At 49.0% G+C, this 19,027-nt stretch overlaps 7 protein-coding genes across 7 annotated transcripts; 3 read left to right on the top strand and 4 right to left on the bottom strand.

The window, feature by feature from the left end:
* Positions 1 to 799: 799 nt before the first annotated feature.
* On the bottom strand, positions 800 to 4,191 carry Asppvi_011129 (uncharacterized protein; the record flags this gene model as incomplete). The annotated part of the gene is made up of 4 exons (XM_043306964.1): positions 800 to 3,558; positions 3,612 to 3,740; positions 3,793 to 4,013; positions 4,073 to 4,191. The coding sequence occupies 4 exons, from the start codon at positions 4,189 to 4,191 to the stop codon at positions 800 to 802; spliced, it is 3,228 nt and encodes a 1,075-aa protein (XP_043162899.1).
* Positions 4,192 to 4,976: 785 nt separating this feature from the next.
* Asppvi_011128 (uncharacterized protein) lies at positions 4,977 to 5,483 on the top strand (the record flags this gene model as incomplete). Its single annotated transcript, XM_043306963.1, has 1 exon — positions 4,977 to 5,483. The coding sequence occupies one exon, from the start codon at positions 4,977 to 4,979 to the stop codon at positions 5,481 to 5,483; it is 507 nt and encodes a 168-aa protein (XP_043162898.1).
* Positions 5,484 to 8,636: 3,153 nt separating this feature from the next.
* Positions 8,637 to 9,365, top strand: Asppvi_011127 (uncharacterized protein; the record flags this gene model as incomplete). The annotated part of the gene is made up of 1 exon (XM_043306962.1): positions 8,637 to 9,365. One exon carries the CDS (start codon positions 8,637 to 8,639, stop codon positions 9,363 to 9,365), a length of 729 nt encoding a protein of 242 aa, XP_043162897.1.
* A 1,040-nt stretch (positions 9,366 to 10,405) lies between these two features.
* On the bottom strand, positions 10,406 to 12,215 carry Asppvi_011126 (FAD-binding oxidoreductase; the record flags this gene model as incomplete). Its single annotated transcript, XM_043306961.1, has 4 exons — positions 10,406 to 11,349; positions 11,407 to 11,453; positions 11,516 to 11,869; positions 11,926 to 12,215. The coding sequence occupies 4 exons, from the start codon at positions 12,213 to 12,215 to the stop codon at positions 10,406 to 10,408; spliced, it is 1,635 nt and encodes a 544-aa protein (XP_043162896.1).
* Positions 12,216 to 13,566: 1,351 nt separating this feature from the next.
* On the bottom strand, positions 13,567 to 14,010 carry Asppvi_011125 (uncharacterized protein; the record flags this gene model as incomplete). Its single annotated transcript, XM_043306960.1, has 2 exons — positions 13,567 to 13,847; positions 13,953 to 14,010. The coding sequence occupies 2 exons, from the start codon at positions 14,008 to 14,010 to the stop codon at positions 13,567 to 13,569; spliced, it is 339 nt and encodes a 112-aa protein (XP_043162895.1).
* An 82-nt stretch (positions 14,011 to 14,092) lies between these two features.
* Asppvi_011124 (Zn(II)2Cys6 transcription factor domain-containing protein) lies at positions 14,093 to 15,041 on the top strand (the record flags this gene model as incomplete). The annotated part of the gene is made up of 5 exons (XM_043306959.1): positions 14,093 to 14,230; positions 14,296 to 14,405; positions 14,457 to 14,698; positions 14,769 to 14,965; positions 15,033 to 15,041. The coding sequence occupies 5 exons, from the start codon at positions 14,093 to 14,095 to the stop codon at positions 15,039 to 15,041; spliced, it is 696 nt and encodes a 231-aa protein (XP_043162894.1).
* Positions 15,042 to 17,134: 2,093 nt separating this feature from the next.
* On the bottom strand, positions 17,135 to 18,702 carry Asppvi_011123 (putative aldehyde dehydrogenase; the record flags this gene model as incomplete). Its single annotated transcript, XM_043306958.1, has 4 exons — positions 17,135 to 17,707; positions 17,763 to 18,083; positions 18,105 to 18,434; positions 18,490 to 18,702. 4 exons carry the CDS (start codon positions 18,700 to 18,702, stop codon positions 17,135 to 17,137), a joined length of 1,437 nt encoding a protein of 478 aa, XP_043162893.1.
* Positions 18,703 to 19,027: the final 325 nt, after the last annotated feature.

Genomic DNA, 19,027 nt, shown 5'->3' with positions numbered 1-19,027 from the left:
AGGGTCCCGGTACGGCCCGATCTTCACCCAGGCCGAGTTAGCACCATTACAGCTAGCAGCTAAGCATATGATGACTCTCTTGATCAGCTGTCTCCACACGGCCGTTCTCCACCAGTTCTGCCGGGGTGTGATCGTACAGCCCCCGCTCCAGCTGCGGGGGCTAGTCGTGAGCACTGGCATACAACAATTGGAGAGCTCCGTAGCGCTTGAGCCCTGCCTCAGCTGCAGTTGTGGGCCTGGTAAAGTCAGGCCTACCAGTATCATGCTGCTACTGCTAGGAGTGTATTTGCGGCCCAGTCCAAGGGCAGATCGAATCTGCCGTGGCTTGACTATATTTATAAAACTACAACCGTGGTGGATTTGGAAGAGGACAGCAATCCGACTGGTCAGAACGCAAGGTTCGGACCATTCTGACCGCGCTGCGGGATCACATTGATGTATATCAGTGTATGAGACACGCCCGTTCGCGTGCCGGTCCAGAGCAATAGGGGTACAAGGCAGCCCTTTTCTTCTTCCCTTGGAGCTTGGCCTTGGAGGTTGGATATTGCTTATCTTTTCTTAATCAAGGTCTATTTCTCTAGGTGTGTGTATAATTCTGACCTTGCAAGCAGGCGCTTTCCGCCTCCATTCAAACGAACAATGCAGTCGTCGCAGCACAATCAGAGGGTCTCTTTTGGAATCGAAGTCTCAAACAGCACAACAGTACCACGTGTACGTCAGCTCGTTTTCACAACCTCAAGGGATTCATATGAGAGCCATCATATCACCGTCCGCTGGTGCTCCCTATCCTCTAAATTGTTTAGGGAGAGCTCGACTGTGCTCGGTGCTTAAAGAACGTCAAAAGCTTTGCAGCAGCATTATGCCCGTTCCTCTCCGCAAAATCCAAGGCTCTCTGATACTGCCGTTTGCCATCGCCAGTAATTGATGCCCCGCCATTAAGAAGCATCTGAAGCATATCGATCCGACCATGTTCCGCTGCTGCCTCCAGCGCCGTGCGTCCCGTGAATTTTGCAGGAGCTGCATTGACATCTGCCCCTAAGTCAATCAGTCTTCGGGCGATGCCAAGGTATCCGCGAATGGCCGCGATCTGTAATGCAGTAGCGCCTCCGTAGCGAGCAGGGGCCCCGTTGATGTCAGCCCCGTGGGCAAGGAGCATATTTACCAGTTCCATATTTCCGATGTCGACTGCGTGTTGCAAGGCCGTGCGACGACGATCACCTTTGCCTAGGTAGTTGATATCGGCCTGCTCAGCTAGTTTCCGCACCATGGCCACCTGCTGGTTTTTGACGGCAGCCTGAAGAGGAGTTAAGACCTCGAGGACTCTTGCTTTTACCACCTCTCCATATTCATCCTCTTCATCCGGATAGTAGAGCGTTATTTCTTGATTCACGTCCGGCCCGAAATTTAGCAGGTCCTCCGCTAAATCAACCTGATCGAAAAAGACCGCAATTGCCAAAGCACGGCCGGTTGATCTTGGGTCCCACTGGGCAGACTGGAGAAGAATCTGCAGCATCGACCTGTCGCCTTGCTCGGCAGCTATTTCAAGTACCGACTCAGGGGTATCCAGATCAAATTCATCCAGATTCCAAACGTCCTCAAACAGCTGTGGCGCTCCTGTGGGGTCCACGCCTGCCTTTAGAATGAGTTGCAGGAGGTCGCGTCTCCCGTTCAGTATCGTATTACCAACTGCCGTAGGAGCCTTTCCAACGAAGCCTGTCAGTAAGCGCTCCAAGAGTTGAGTACCGTTGTCGTCAGAAATACTAGCAGCGACTGCATGACTGAGGTCACTGTCAGTAACCCTGGCGTCCCGTTGAAGGATAGCCTCAGCAACAAAGGAATTGCCTGTCTGGATTGCTGCCCCCAGCGGTGTTTGCTCGGGCTCAGAATGGTCAATATCTGCAGCCGTAGCTAGGATGTTGATGTTGATGTCATCGTCAAGCAGGTACTGCACTAGTTCATTGTCTTTGGCTAATATTGCGGCCGTCAGAATAGTGCGTCCGCATATCTGCAAAATACCTTGCAATATTCCACTTTGCTGCAGATATATTGCAGTCTCCATGTTTCCGATGCGGCGTAGCTTTGGGGGCAACACCGACGCTCCAGCACGCTGCAGCATACGAAGCAGTGCTCGGTCTCCTTTTTCAATGGCGGCACCAAGCACAGTTCCAGGGGCTCTGCTGTAGACATCATTCAGTCGTGCTCCACAGTTGATCAACAAGTTGACGATTTCAAGGCTGTTCATTTCCAGGGCAATAAGGAGAGCGGACGAGCTCTGTCCCTCACAATCCCAAGGTCTGTCTACCTTGGCACCATGAGCTATCAACGCTCCGCACAAATCCACATTGGTTTTCTTCACGGCACGCTCAAGAAGAGTTAATTTTCCACTGCAATCAGCAGCCCCAACATCCAAATTTGCCTCAAGCAAAAGTTGGGTAATTTTGAAACATCCAGTCTCGACAGCTAGCGCTAGGGGTGAAACCAAAGACAGCTCATGTAGCTCATCTAGGTCATCTAGCTCATCCACATCTGGATTGACATTAACACAAGCGCGCAATAGAGGCTCTATGATTTCAACCTTTTTTGACGTGACGCCAAGGCCTAGAACAGTGGTTGTTTCCCAGTGGTCATCAAATCTAACATCCACCAGGAAATTGACATTAGCACCTTTAGCAAGCAAAATGTTTATCATTGCAACGTTTCGGGACTTCACAGCTTCGGCAAGGATATCCTCCCACCCCGTTAGTTCGATGTCGTCCTCGCACGCATCAACAAAGTCCCTGAAGATCTCAATGCTGATGTCATATATGGCAGCATCACGAAGACACGTCGGCGAAACAACAGCACCATGGGACAGAAGTGCTCGCATTGCCTCTTCATTTTCGCTTCGGATGGCATAGTGGAGGGCGGAATACCCATTGTAGGACAAGTTCACATCAACGTCATGAGATAGAAGTAGGTCCATAAGGTTTATGCCTTCCCACGCAATTGACGCGGAAAATTGCAGGGGCGTAAGCGCCCCGTGGCGGACGGTCTCAATCGGATTATTCGGATCCATGCCGGCCCTGAGCATCGTCTCCACAGTGTCCAGGTCGACCAATCTCAATGCACTTGCAAAGATCTGCTCAGCTATGGCGCCAGATGTTGGCTCTGGCGTTGATAGGAGGATCTGCAGACGCTTCAGGCTGGTCCAACCAGTCCTTTTGAACATTTGCATAATGCGCTTGTCATTTGAATTCATGGTTGCGTAGGATAGCTCACTTGAGACTTGCGATGCAAGATTGTTCGATAGAAGAAACAGCTCCAGATGCAGCCGATCCATGCCTGTTTGATTGATGTCGCACAGCCGTTCAGAAAGAGTGTGATGCTGGCCTTCAAAGTCTTCTGGCATCAGTATGCTGAGAGCCGTGGCTATTCGGGAGCTACTTTTTATATTCGGAGGTTGGCTGAGCTTGTGCCAGGGCACGATTGAGCCAAGTATTTGCATTAAATCCAGGTTCTCCTTGTGGGATGAAACCTCGGCGCTCCGGGGTGAGGCTGCGAGGCTGAACGATACGTTATCTATATGACAGTTCTCAGAACTCGAAGGAAGAAACGGCTCCGTCGTCTCGTACCTTGGCCCTGTGCTGTTTGTAGTAGTTTGGAGAATCGTAGCCAAGGGAGAGATGCATCCCACTCAAGACGCATGCCTGGTGATGCTGGGGTACAAACCACGACCCCTTCAGGGGTATATGGGGAAGGGCCTACGACTTTATCAGAAACGTACTGAGCGGCATGTTGACAGAGGAGGCTCACCACCAAGGAATTGGTCTCTTATGGACACAAAAGCCTGTTTGTAACTCACTTTCCTGACCTTCTCGGGTGGATGCTGGATGCCGTCAAAGAAGACCTCGCTTTCCTTGCCATCTTCTCTTTTTCTCTTCTCGACTCGTCTCCCAATGGCCTTCCAGTCTGCTGCTCGTAGTTCGTACTTTTTCAGCCCCCATTTCTTGAGGCGCCGTTGATACTGTTGTTTTCTGTTTCCTGGGTCAGCTATGTATATCCGAGTCCAGTAGTATAGTATATCAGCACATACGATCTCTCGAAGCCATACATGGATTCCATAGCATTCATGACCTGAGGAAGGGTTTTGTTTTCCAGAATGTAAAGACGCTCGATCTCCGCCTTGAACCTTTCCCATTCTGCGTCTGCCATGGCTGTGAGCGCTGACGTTTGCTGAGGATTTTTGAGGAAAATAATACTGCAAAGGAGATTCTGTACTCAGGACTTGTCGGAAAAGAACTGCTGTGAGGAGGGAAGGGATGTCGCTTTTTATATCAAGCAGGGCACACCACAGCAATCGTCACAGGCGAGGCTTATTACCAGGAGCAAGGCTCTGTTCCAAAGAACGGTGAGGTAAGATTCAAGTCGAAACTTACTCCTATTGGCCGAGTCTCAAATATCGACGCATCTCACTGCCAAGAAGCCATGTTGATGATTGGTGTCTACGTGTATTCTCCTGCAGCGCTGCGGGTCTGCTATTCGTCTACGGTTCTCTATTTCTTATAATTCTGATTGGTCCTTTCTCAAATATCGGCCTTGAAACAAGATCCGTTGAGCCTGAGGCGTCGCTTAAGTTCAGCCCAAGATTAAAGAGCTTCCATGTAATGTTTCCCTCCAGGCGCACGTCTCACCAGAGGTCGTATCTTATAATTCTAACTGGTCCATTCTCAAATATCGGATGGATCTCTTTTGTCGACACAAGGCGATATAGCAGAAGCCTTGACAATCAGTATAGACAAACACGGCACAGTCAAAATGGGACAGAAAAACTTGACAAGATCCGCCTGGGGATTTATACTCTATTAAAACCTCTTCCTTCCTTCCATCTGATCGGAGGGCGATTCTATCCTCAGAGTTACCTTCTACAATAATCCTCCTCTAGTTCTTGTGCTTATTCATCGTTCTATCAGTACTTAACCTAGCTACCTTTCTTCACAATGGAGTGGGCAGCCAATTATCCCCACCTGGCAGAGGACTATGTCCCAGGGCAGCCAACCGATTTTTGCACGTATTCCCAAACCTCTGGACCACTCCCTACCCAGACTACAGGTGATCCACACCACCTACAACTAAGTCAACCTAGTCCCGGTGGTGTCAACCTTGATGCATGGCTTAGCGTCATACCTGCTCCGAGTCAGAACACAAGCCAATGGGGGCCGGTTGTGAGCGACAGCCCGGATTATCCGAACCCAAATCCCCGGGCACATCTTCGTTCCAGCAACTGTTCTCAGCCTGCTGACGCTTCGCACCCTTTTTCATCATTCAGTCATCTGCCGCCCCAGGAACAGCCGAACACGCAGAACACCAACGCGATCCGGCAGCGACAAAAGATTCGGCAACGCCGCCGAACCACAGAGTATGCAGTCTCTCCGTCTTATTCCTCTGCCTCTTCTCCTCCTCCTCCTCGTCCTCCTCCTCATCATCATCATAAGGTTGCATCTTAAGTAACATTGCGTTTGTGTCGCAGTTCGCAAAACACGGCCTCAGCCCTCTTTCAATGCAAGTGGGAAGGCTGCCGCTATCCCGGCTTCTTCGGCCGCGAATGTGACCTTGTACGCCATATCAAAACACTACATATCTCGCCCGGCGCGCATCCCTGCCTCGTGGAAGGCTGCACTGCTGTCTTTAATCGGGGAGATAATCTGCAGCAACACATGAAGTGCTGCCACCACCTTAGTTGAAGAGCAAAGAGGAATTTAAAGAATTTGAAACCCTCTTCTCTTTCTTTGCCTTGTTCGGGAGAAAGATTTTTTATTTTCCTTTGCTTGCTTTCTATCTCCTACTACAGTAGTTAGGTTAGTATAGCTATCTGTTTCGTTGAGTAACTTCTATGTTCAATTATCTTAAACAGGACCTTATTCTGCTTTAAGCAGGCATGTTCTACCCTGGTGAGAAACCTGAATGTACTCCACCTTATATTTTCGTATTTTGCCCCTCTTTACCTCCTGTACCCTGGATGTGTGTCACATCCTGGGATCCGTCTCTCTGTTCTCCGCTAGTCAACTACTTCGGAAATGGGGTGAAATAGTCCTCATGCAAACGCTCAATCCACGGGGTTTCAGCATACATGATATGCCACAATGGATTCAAAAGAAACGAATAGACTCTGGGATACATATTCACCACTAACACCTTCTTCCATCCAATACTCTCATCAAGCCTATCATCTTCTTTATCCTCCTCCTCCTCCTCCTCCTCCTCATCATCATGCCCATCCCCACTACGTCGGCCCCTCTTTTCTCGACGAAGTCTCCTCTCCTCCACCTGATCGAACCAGCTCATATTCAGCGCAATAACATATGCAGTAGAGGTCCGATAATCCCCATCCCCACCCCCCCAAAACCAAGCACCGGCTGCATCGCGTCCTGATCCACCAAAATCAGATACCCGTGCCGGACGTCTCCAGGTTGCTACTTCCCATACAGCTATCTCATCAACCCCTGATGCCGTCTACAGCACGTTAGTTACAGCATAGATTGGGTGTAGCAACGAATATCGCCAGATTTCCTCCTTGGAGCAATTATCCAGTGCAGAGTCCTACTGCACATTCCACTCGAGCGGGAGGAGGGTTGCGCTGGTTGTTTAACCAGAACCAGCAGGTCAACTTGGTCAACAGGTAGAGAATATCGAGGCGAAAAATACGCAGGGACCCCAGATTGATCAGTATCCATGATTTAGAGTTCAGTAGAACGTTAGTGGTCCTATCCCGTTGGATTTGATACCAAACCGAAATTGGACGTGTTGCAGTGAAGGTGGCCCCGATATAGCTCAGCTATCTGACTGCCTCCCTTCCGTCGCCTCGTCCATTGCTGTTGGACATATCCCTGAATCATGGAATCTCTCAAGCAATAATACTATCTCATTATGGACCGAAGGGTTGCCGATCGAGGTGAGACCCTACAGAAAGGCTAGATAATCACGTCTAACCTAATAGGCTTTGATGCTCCGCTGTACCAAAGTACTAGTAGGAGCAATCATCTAACAGAGTGAACCATATCAAGATGATTGGACGAGACAAGACAAGCCTAACGTACTAGGAGAGAAACCATCCACTATGTCCATCAGGTTATCTGTGATACTACCCAGATGAGGGGGCGCAAGAAACATTAATAAACACCATAAAAAAAAAAAAAAAAAAAAAAAAAAAAAAAAAAAAAAAAAAAAAAAAAAAAAAAAAAAAAAAAAAAAAAAAAAAAAAAAAATAAAATAAAATCAGAGCGCGAGATTATTGTCGAACTGAAGAACAAGCTAAAATCCAGCAAGCTTACCTACCCAAACGGCTAACATGAAGGCTTGTTTCTTGAAGCTTAGATTAAACAAGGCCATCAGAGCATGGATAAGCAGCTTGAACAATGGGAGTCCGTTATTTCGGAGTATAAGATCTGAACTGACCAATCCGAAGGGCTCTACGGCGACCCTGGAGTCTATTGAGGCAATTTCGGGCTCGAATACTTCCACAGTACGGTGAAACCCGTCGTGATACTCGGCAAGCTAATACCTCTTTAGACTTTTTTTGATGCGATAAACGCCTTCCAAGGGAGGCGGGAAGGCCACCGCGGCCGTCAGGAGTCTATCGCCCTGATCTTCTGGAAGCAGCTTAGCTATTGGGATACGTGATGCTGATGATCTGTAGAATCGGCACGACCGGGAGGACACGCGTCCGGGTTTCCCGCGCCGTAAGCGCATCCGTCCACGCTGACTGTTCCTCCTCAGCCGTACAGCCTGTTTGCAGAACGGAGCTCAGCAAGCCTTTATCGAGATCGGCATGTGACTGTCTTTTTGTCCTGGCTCTCGTCTTCCACGTCCTGTAGTAATGCCCCGCGATCAACAGCAGTATCTTAGTTGAGATAACCATGTGGCTGGAAGATAATGATGGGAAGAGATAAATAATTAGTTATACACAGGTCTATTCTCCCTGACTATATTAATAAGTGCTGTGCTGCTATCACTAGCCTAGAATATATTACTACCTCTATTAGGCCTTACCCATTATAGAACTGACCTAAGGCGGGGCAGGATCTACCCGATGCTAGGCTCGGCAACTTAATTAGAGAATGTGGGCGCCTCTTAATGGTCTGGTCGGGAAAGGGCTTCATAATGCATCACGGATTTGATTTCCGTGGTAAACGTCGGGATGGATGGGTAGATATTGTGATGTCACCAGTCCTGCTGGTCTATCACTCTAATTTATGTTTGCAGTATTTCTGTAACGATTGAGTAGATCAGCTGTCTACTAATGATATGCATGCAAACAGACCTGTGGAGCTGTAGCTTTCAATCTAAATAAGCTATTTGGATGTAAAGCTTCTTTACACGCCACACTTAACTCTGCAGACCAAACTTAATATTTCGTCGTTGCAAAACCTAACCAGCTGCAAAATGTGTTCTAGACTTAGACCAGATCAAGCCCCGTCAAAATTAAGCATGACATGCTCGAGTTTTATATGTTACATCCATTGCTACCCGTAAGCAGGTGTGATATCACCATAATTCAGAAGACCGGTAGATCATGAATATTTAAACGCCGCACTTTGCGAAGGCCATTATTGATTGATCACTTCAAGAACAAAAACGAGCCTCAATTACCAGCAGCAAATATGCGATTCTTACCCAATCACATCTTGAAAGCCTTACTGGCGGTTTCTATGGTGACCACATACGCTGGGGCATCCCCTCACGACTCTCCAGCAATTCAGGTTAGCATCTTCGACGAATATGCCAACAACGATGATCACCATATGCGTCACGGAGTGCCTATGGACGCTGAAGCGGCAGGTAACTGGGCAGACTCCGAGTCCGCAGGTCCCCCACTCTTTTATGGCAGCTGTTACCGTTTGAGCAGTGATGAGTATGGAAGGCTTGGGGGAGATAATGGTGTTTGGAGCTACCTGCAATTCGGCCAAGAGAAATCCAAGGTTTTCAAAGTGTGCCACAAACAATATTCATGCCACCAGCATCAAGGATCAGTCCAGGCCGGGATGGATAGCAAACCATACTTCTACTTATGGGACTTTGAGGGTTCCAAGAGGGTCCCCCGTGGAAACTATCTTGCTGTTGCTGGGCCGGACAAGTTTTTCGCAGCTGGCAGTGGATATTGCGATGTTATCCGATTCCGTGGTGATCTTGATTACAATTATTATCAGGAGGATGATTATTCTCAGCCAGGTGTCTCCAAAATTCGTCTGACCTTGGCACCCTACGATACCACTTCCACCAAATCTGGTCTGACCATTGATGGCGCTAAAAACCTGAAGCGAACTTCTGCAGGAAACTCCGTCCGCCTGAACTTCCATCCCGTTGCCTGTCCCGTTGATGAGGACGACTAAATTTAAGACAGCGACACAGGCTGTGGCCAATGAGTTTTTATTTCTCTTTTTAATATATGTATTTCGAGTAATTGAATCTAATCTGATCGAAAACTTTAGTAAAAAATTGATTAATCCACCCACATATACGCTACAAGACAACTGACTTTCGATCAGCCGCATCTACCGCCCTATATAGGAGCGAAGACCTTAGTCTGAGCAATTGACTAGGTTCAACTCTTGATAGGGATCCTCCACGTCAGTGTAGGTCAACAGTTACCCATCATTAGCCACGATTGCGAGCCATTTGGAAGGTATGACTGACCCTTTCCATTCCCATTCGATACCTGATTGCAGGCCCATCGTATGGGCAGAGCCGCCCAGGACTTTGTAGAATTGGCCTCCGTCAGAGCTGGTCCTAGCAAATAATCATGATAGGATGCTGCCACAACCCTTTGTAGATGTAAATGCCGTGGGAGGCAGAGCCCCGAAAAATATTCGTCAGGATCTTGTGTGGTAGTTCACTTAGAGTTGTATAGGGACAGGTGAGTTGAGCTGACCAGCTGTTAGCAGTTGAAAGGTGTCCTATCTTTCCAGTAGGTGGTGACTCTCCATTATTTATAAATTCAAAGGCAAGGCTGATGGCATGAGCGCCTAACCCCGTGTGCTGTTGACCACAGCTACACTACGGTGCAGTATACCCAATTTAGGCACACCCCTGTGGCCTAGTTCTTTTGCTTTGTTATGAATTTTCTGGTCTGGCCCACTGTTCCAGGTGAGCACTAGATGAAGTGCGTAAGGCATAGTCAGGGCTTAGGGAATTTATGAACTCTACTGACTAGACTTGGTCGTCTTTCTTCCCCCTTATTTTCCTTTTCTTGTTGGTACTTATTGTTGTCTTTTGTATTAATGGTACTCTGCCCAAAGGTTATGATATTTAAGTAATCATCATATATGTTCGTCTGTAAAACGGAATTGTAACTCCGCTCACAATCATAATATGTTCAACTCACCAGTTCGCATAGATATGTCCAGAATATGCCTCTGATCCTTTCATCCCGCTACAAATGCAAACTCGACATCACCTCAGACACATCCCTATACCAAATCCCCGACTTACCTGGAGACAAAATCCCCTTTGGATCCAGCGTATGCTTCATGAGACCCACAAACCTCGAAAATGAAGAGTGATTGAAGTCCAACTTCCTGGCTACATTGTCCATATAGCTCACATGCGTGCGATACGGTATATACCCCTGCTGCGCACCATCTTGCACGAGGTGCCGACACAGCTGGTGGACGCGCGCCTCTTCCTGCAGGGTATAAATGATGAGCTCAATACCAATCACATAGCGAGGGTAGACGTGGAAGTCGGCGAAAAAGTCGAACTTTGCGTCCATGGTGCGCTGTTTGGCAGTTAGGTACCATTCGTACAGTTCGCGGCCGGATGCAGGAATGACGGGCGAGTAGTCGATGTGTCCGCCGCCAGTTTCCGAGCGACTGTTCACTATTCCGAGCGGTGCGAGTGTGGGGATGCCGCTGTGCGGGATTTCCTCTTCATTGATTTCAGCCGCGGTGATAGCCTCTCCGGGCTTACCGGGGAACTCTCGCCATTTGATCTGGACGCCCTGGATGCCCGAAAATGCGCGCTTGATTGTCGCCAGCAGGGCGGGGAGCATCTCCACCGAACCGTAGAGTGAGAAATATGCTCTCCAGAAGCCCCAGTTTTGGTCCCTGCGGATTTCCTCCAATACAGGGTAAGGGACGTAGGAGCCTGGCTTCATGTACTGCGCTAGTTTGGCGTGAACTTCGGGGACTTGGGATGTCAAGGCAATGCGGAAGATGTTGGCGATGGAAGGTGAGTTCAGTATGATCGAGCGGCGCATGAGGTCTGAAAGAGTGCCAACCAGGGGAACAATATCTTCTTCTCGAGGTACGCTCACTTCAACGGTGGCGTAGGCTTCTGGGGCCGGAGTGATATGAATGCCGATCTTGGTAACAATTCCTGTCTAGGTGTGAGTGGGTTTCTTCATCTGTAACTTGAAATAGGGAAAGAGTTTACCAAGATTAGACTGGTAGAAGAGACCGTCAAGGCCAGGTCCAAACCCTCTGATTTAGTCTTTGAGTTAATTTCTCTCCTTTTTTCAATCTCGCTTATTGATGGAACATACCCTTTGTACAGCGGAAAGGTCTTGTTATCTTTCACGGCTCCCATGCCTGTCCGAAGCAAGTCCCCGTTAGGCAAAACAACCTCCATGCCACACTGCGACTGCGAATGTTCTCCATTAGGTGTATATCCAAAGCCGCGGTCCACCGTATTTCCTAATACGGAACCCCAGCCAATTGCCGGAACTGAAGGCCAGAGATTCAGGCCCCTTCGTTGGATTTCTTCATAAAGATCGAAAAAAGATACCCCGGGCTCCACAATAGCATACCCGTATTCCTCGCTCAATTCGATGATCTTATTCATCCGGTGGAGATCAAGGATTACCGACCCTTTGACAACAGCGCTGGATCCGCCGTAGCTGGTACCATGAGCAAGAGTCCGATTGAAACAAGTTACAAGGTGACGGAATCATACCCTAAGTTCTTACCCCTAGAAACTGTCCACAGAGGCACCTTGTGCCTATTAGCCAGCTTCACGATTTCTTGGACTTCTTCTACGCTCTTGGGGCGAACAGCACCGCTCGGTTGATGGGTTGTAACGGTTGAGAAGGAATCTCCGTACGAATCCGAATTTTGAAGCCCATTGAGTGCACCATGCTCAGGGGTACGCGAAACATTTTCTTCTCCAAGGACACTCGCAGCGTCGTTAAAAAATTCCTCCAATGTCTTGGTGTCCGGTGCTGCGGATCGAGTGTGAGAGGACATTGTGCCGGGGGTTGACAAATTATCATAGCACCCAGCATAGGAAGGAGTATTCTGGATATAAATAAGCTGCGAATGTCACTAAAAGGCACAAGGCCTAATGGAACCCCCTCTAATCAGCTGGGATTGTTTTGCTCGCCGGGGATACCGGGGGGAAATCCCGCGGTTGTTCTCTTCAGAAACGAGGAATGGGGTCCGGGCGTGCAATCCCAAACCCATAGGCGGTCTCAAGACTTGTATATATTGTTTCCTAGTATTCAGTATGCTGCATCTCCATGTTTACTGCTGCCGGGGAGTTCGGCTGTCTTCTCGGTACATAAACGTCCGTCATCAACCAACAAAGTCTATATAATGATCTTGCAGCATATAACGGAGCATTCGCAAGCGGTTGGAACACTGGTCTATGTAGTTGGATTACTGGTGTGACTCGCAGCATTGACCCTCTGGGTTATTGTGAAATGTGTGTATAGTGTGCTTTTTTCATCCCCTCTAGGCAATTCCTGCTCCATATTTTGCTGCGAGCTCTTGGAGGCTTTTCTGGTTAGAATGCGAGGGGATCTCCTCACACAGAGATTCTTGATCTGCACCAAAAGTATGGTATGTGGCTCAGTGAGTACTGTGTTATAACTGCCTCTACATTTATTTACAGCTGACATGACCGATTTTGACGATCTCGCCCAATGAGGTCTCATTCAATGACTTGGAAGCTTCTGGCATCATTTACAGACAAATGTCCAAGTTCGAAAAGTCCGAATATTTCATCTTCCTTTTGAGTCTATTCATTATTAAGATTGGCAGAAACACTCAAGACAACTGACTCATCTCTCATACTTTATCCGGAGTGAACTGCAGCGTGAGGGAACAATATACGACACGGCTGTTTGTTTGATAGATCCGATTGCGCAGCATGCAAAGCACAGCCATGCAGTGCCTCTCTTCCCGGCGTTCTGCTGTTGGCACTCGATATAATATCTGAGTTTGCATTTGAGGCATGCCTTGGTGAAATGCAATTCGAGACGTACAATAGTGTATCGGACAAAAGTAGGTCCCTTTTTCTTATCCCTGTCTTAACTGGTGCTGATACGCCTACTTCATAGCCTGTCAATCATTGAGCAGAAATCATTTTGTGGATGTTTGCCAGACGGTTCAACCCCAGGCAAGACTTAAAAAGCAATATCAATATACAAGAGGTAATCACCGTTGCAATTGACGATCCTGTCAAGATTCGAGTTGACCTTGCAACGGACTAAACATATCCTAATAGCGAGAATGGAGGTATACGGTTCCCGTCCAGACAGAGACCGTTCAGTGAAGTCAATACTAGAAGTCAAAGGTAGCCTCTAGACTTGACATTCTAAAACAATCTTCCCTCCTTTGCTTTAGCCATGGTCAACAATGTGGGAATCTCAATCTGCTCGGACTTCTCCCAACCTCCCGGCTTACCCGGCTTCCGCGACATCCCCGACATCTCCCCGGTATTTCCGGTGACCTCCGCATTTAACTGGTTCAGGAACCTAGGATCGCCAGCTGCCAATGAAGGAACCTTAAAAACGCCGGAGAAATAATGAATGAACCGGGAAGGATTGGTTGTGGTAAGCAACGGCCCAACTTGGACCCCAGTCCACCCCACATTATCTGTAATTCAAAATTAATAATCAATTCACAAGTTAACTGATTGGTGTACACTACGCATAACTTGATATGTCCTACTTCAGCATTTAATTTGTAAAAGATACGTACTGGATACCTGAGTCTCCACCCCCGCCTGTGGACTCCAAACGGCCCGGAAACTCCGCATGACAATTTGTTGCAAGACTTTAAGTGCGCCTATGCGCCTGTTGCAACGCTCAATCAGTCCAGCTTCATAGAATTGATTCACCATGGAGGACAACTCGCTTCACGCGCGCTCAACTCCCTCGTTGGGCGATTCCAGCCATATCAGCCCAGAAAGACCGCAGGGTCGGAAACGAAAGAGAGTCTCAGTGGCTTGTCGAGCCTGCCGCGTACGCAAGTCTCGTGTAGGTTCTTATCATGTATTCAGCTGCAGAAAACAGATGCTGAATTTCGAGTATCGGCATAACAGTGCAATGGTGATCAGCCTTGTTCGTCATGTGAAGATATGGAAACACAGTGTCAATATGAACAGCCTTCCACTCGGCGCGTCACTGTACCTGATAATGGAACGAGTGATCCGTGAGGAGACCATGTACAAGTCCTGTCGTATATCGCGCTAATTTGTTATAGGCTTGAGGCTAATGCAGTGCTCGAGCGTCGGCTGCAGATTATAGAACAGAAGCTACATGTACTGGATTCAGCTAATAATGACATATCCCCTGAGGTTCGTCCAGCTATCCCCTCTGCGGTTCCGGGGAAAGAACCGCGACAATCCGCCATAGGACTGAAAACGGCGGCTGATCCCGATGATGGAGTGGATGGCATGGGTGCCGTCCCACTTAAAGACGGCGCTGATGAAGACGAATATTTTGGTAAGGTTCTCCCAGGACAGCTGCAGGTCTTTTTGTTGCACTTTAGCTGACAGTTTTGATAACACTAAAGGCAGTTCATCCAACGTGGCCTTTTTGCACTTTATCATCAATTCCATTGGGCATCCGGTTAACCCGGCGGCCACTCCTTCCCCTTCAATGATGGGCGGTCCCGCAGACATGGAACAATCAAGCGATGAAGGCTTCGATGCCTTCCTTAGAACGCCTACGGACCTCACCATCCCATCAGACGGTTGGCGCGGGTCTCGAGTGGAACCATTTGCGCTCCCCTCCCAAGAAGAAGCAGACTCCTTGCTACTTTTGTACTTCACCACAGTTAATTTGATGATACCCTGCATCCATGAAGACTCATTCAGAGAAACATATATGCAGATGCAGAGAAATGGTTTTGGGGGGTTGAGAAGATCGTGGCTTGGCGTTCTTAATGTAATTTTCGCCATTGCGACCAATGTCACGCGCTCAACCTCACCAACGCACGAACGGGCAGAGAAATCGAAGATATACTTTGAGCGAGCAGTTGAGCTAATAAGACCGAGTATCATAGGCCGTGTCTCATTGGAAATGGGTATGACACAAACCTGCAGTCCTTCACTTCAGCCTCAACTGACAGACTCAGTGCAACTATTCCTGTTAATGGAGACCTATCTCGAAGGAACGACATCTGCTTCAATGACATGGACCTTTCATGGCCTGGCAGTGAAAGGGGCATATCAACTGGGACTTCATATCACGGGTTCGAAGAACCTGTCACCACTCGATCAAGAAGTGCGAAAGAGATTATGGTCTTGGTGTGTTATGAATGATCGGTAATTGCGCCTACCATACAATAGATGGCACACAATAATTGACGATGGCGAATAGTTTACTAAGCGTCAGATATGGACGCCCTCCTTTGATTCCGCTGTCTCATGTGAGACTAGGAGCGAGCTTGCATCTCCCGTTTAGCAATGTTTCCAGCTCCATCACGATATCTAGTCTGGGGTATTTCGATGCCATAATGTACTAGGATCCTTTATTGATTTGGTTATGTGATCTCACGGACTGACGGACGGTGATGTGACAGGTCCATAACTCATATTATGGGTGACGCATTGGAGCGGCTGTATGATCAAAATCTGGGATTTCGTACCTGCCTTACAATGAGCGAGGCACTCAATCAAGTTTCAGGACTGTGCTGGAAACTAGCACAGTGGCAGGATAATCTACCCCCCGGTTTAGGAATCATTAACTCCAAAGACTCACTGAATGATGTCCCTCTTACTATTGGGACAACAAGATTCCGCGTTCTGCTCTCACTCCGCTACCTCGGGACAAGGATCCTGATACTACGACCTGTTCTCAGCCAATTCCTTGACCTACAGGGAGTCACGGCCTTCAATGAGCATCAGTCTGAGTGGCTTCGGAATTCTGGCGCCGCGCTATTAGAGGATCTGGTACGTACATGCAGCGAAATTTTCCAGATCAGCAAAAGTGTCCTGGCTGGGTCCAAGAATGACCAGAATTTGCTTGGAGCATGGTGGTTTTCTTGTTATTACAGTAAGTTGAGAGCTGTGCGGAGGGGCTTTTTTTTTCTCAGTCATAACTCATCCGTTTCGTAGCGTTCAACGCTTCTCTCGCAATCTTGGGTGTTCTTCTCGTGAAAAGGACTCCGGCATATTCGGGAGAAACCTCCATGTCGTCAGTGACAAAGCTCCAAACCCTGCTCGACACAGCCATGGATATTCTTCGTGGCCTGGATAAGGGAAACGAGACTCTCATGAAATGCCGAGACACTTTAGGAAGGCTGCGCATGGCATTTGATTCTGGCGGTATGCTCGAATCCTGATTTCCCAACCCCAGAAAGTACTGTCTAATATAAACTGACAAAAAGGCTTCAAAGGGAATATAACAGGAGTCACGCCCGAGTCATTATCACTCTCCCCCTCCAGCGCGTGGACATGGCAACTCATTGATCCGGGCTTTTTTAGTTCGGAGGCCTCACTGAGTCTTACAATGGGGGCCGGGGACTTTTGAGACTGAATCCCGCTCTCAGATACCCACTACGGCTGAACCTGGGATCTGGACGGAGGATGACATCGACAAACGTGCTGAACGGCATATTCTGATGTCGGGGTATAATTCTTCTAGTAAATTTACGTTTCTGCCTAGCCTTATTTCTAGCTCTCTTTCTTTTTTCTCTTTTCTCTCAAATATATACAAGTCAATGGGAATTCAGAGAACGGTTCTCACCTCTAGAGGGCCATCCGAGCTGTCAGAATGCTGGCCCCAACCCAGTCCCCGGGACTCCTCTGGCCCCATCGATACTTCAGACAGGGAACAGCAGCAATGTAAATATGAAGCTGACTCAAAAGTCGTAGAAGAATAAAGATAACTCATATAGTAAGGCTGATATAGCTCATTCTTTCACTCTGGTCGACCCTACGGATGCAGGGTGACGACTTTAGTCTGGACGAACTCCTCCAACCCCCAGCGAGCGCCAAACCGACCCCAACCACTATCCCCATACCCTCCGTGAGGCAGAGTGGGCTCGTCATGCACGGTCATGGAATTAATGTGGACCGCCCCCGCCTTGATAGAGCCAGCCAGCTCGAGGGCGCGGTAATGATTCCGTGAAATGATTGAGCTCGACAATCCGTACTTAGCCTCCCCGATAATGGCCATAATCTGTTCTTCCGTCTCAACTGCCACGATGCCGACCACCGGACCGAAGGACTCGATTTCGTAGAGCTTCATCTGAGGCGTCAACCCCGTCACCACGGTGGGAGGGAAGCTGCGCGGCGAGGGGTCATTGACTCTTGGGGGTGTATGAATTCGAGCACCCTTATCGCGCGCGTCGGATACGAGCATCTCCACCTTGGCTTTGGCTGCCGGGGAGATGAGCACCGAGGTGGTATCAATATCATTCAGGATGGCCAGGATCTTGGCTTCGAGAGCCGGAGCCACGGCGGTCGTGACCAGGACCATGTCGGTCGACATGCAGATTTGACCGTTCTGCATCAATGTTAGCTGTGTGTCCCCACGCAGTGCCAAGTCTGATCGTGCTTACATTGAGGAAGGCGCCTTTGGTGATCTCTCGGGCCGCAAGATCTAAGTCGGCGTCATCGAGTACCACAGTGAAGTTCTTACCGCCCAGTTCTAACAATACGGGCTTGAGGGCTAGGGCAGCTTGCGAGGCGATGATACGCCCGACCTGGGTCGACCCGGTGAAGTTGCATTTCTTGATGGCGGGGTGGTTGATGAGCACATCGAAAATATCCGCCGCGTCCTCCGGTCGATGCAAAAGGAAGTTCAGCACGCCAGGAGGGAAACCAGCTTCGCGGAACAGCGAGGCGATGAGGTAGTGGGTTTGGGGACTCAATTCGGATCCCTACAATAGTTAGTCAGAGACGGTCTCGCGGTCCGCATCGTTCGGGGGGCGGCTTGCCTTCAGGATCGCGACATTCCCTGCGGCGATAGGAGCCACCACCGCACGGAGGCCCAAGATTATGGGAGCGTTCCACGGAGCGATCCCGAACACTACTCCGAGCGGTTCTTTAAGGACTAAACCGTGACCGTTTTGGATAAAGGGCAGTGAGCCGGTGGCTATACTGGTGGTGAGGGCGCCATACTCTTCGATCAGACCGATAGCGTCGCTGGTGATGATTTCTGCCCACAGGGGGCCGCAATGGATCTCTTCATCACACACGCGCTTGAGTTCCTCGGCTCGATTGCGCAGAACCTGGTCGCATTGATAAGTCAGGGCTCTGAAATGTTCCGGGTTCGGGTTCGCATACCTCGGCCAACTTGAATAACAAGGTCCGGCGCTCTACCGGGGTGGTCTTGGACCATGTGGTAAATGCCTGTGCGCTGGACTGTGCGGCTTGCAAAGCCAGTTCCTTGGTCGCGCCTTGGTAGAGGACAGGACCCTGATCATACGGGTTGACGACGGTGCCTTGAAGAGGCGACGGGACATCTCGTCCATCAATAATGAGGGGAATGGTCGACATGTTCGGGGGTGTGCGGTGTCCAAGGCTTATCGAGCGATTACTTTGCCCTAATTCATTGGGTGCTACACGGAATTATAGCCATACTCGCGCTGTTCCGATGTGGGGGAAGAGCGGCAAGCAGGTTGCAGAACGGCAATGAAGAGGCCAAAAGTCGGAGATACAGAATTGGTGGAGCCGAGACCCATGCCGGGGAATCAGCGGATCATACCCGCGGGCTGTGTGTAGTACCGCATTAGTGTCGATATATACATTTCAGGATGCGTCTCCCTCGGGGGCATGTCATGATACATGACTCATCAAGCGGATATCAAGCCTAAAGTAGCTC

This window comes from Aspergillus pseudoviridinutans (genome assembly GCF_018340605.1).
Source record: "Aspergillus pseudoviridinutans IFM 55266 DNA, scaffold_9, whole genome shotgun sequence".
NCBI lineage: Eukaryota > Fungi > Ascomycota > Eurotiomycetes > Eurotiales > Aspergillaceae > Aspergillus > Aspergillus pseudoviridinutans.
The sequence above is the reverse complement of the archived record's forward strand: the minus strand, read 5'-3'. Positions and strand labels throughout refer to the sequence as shown.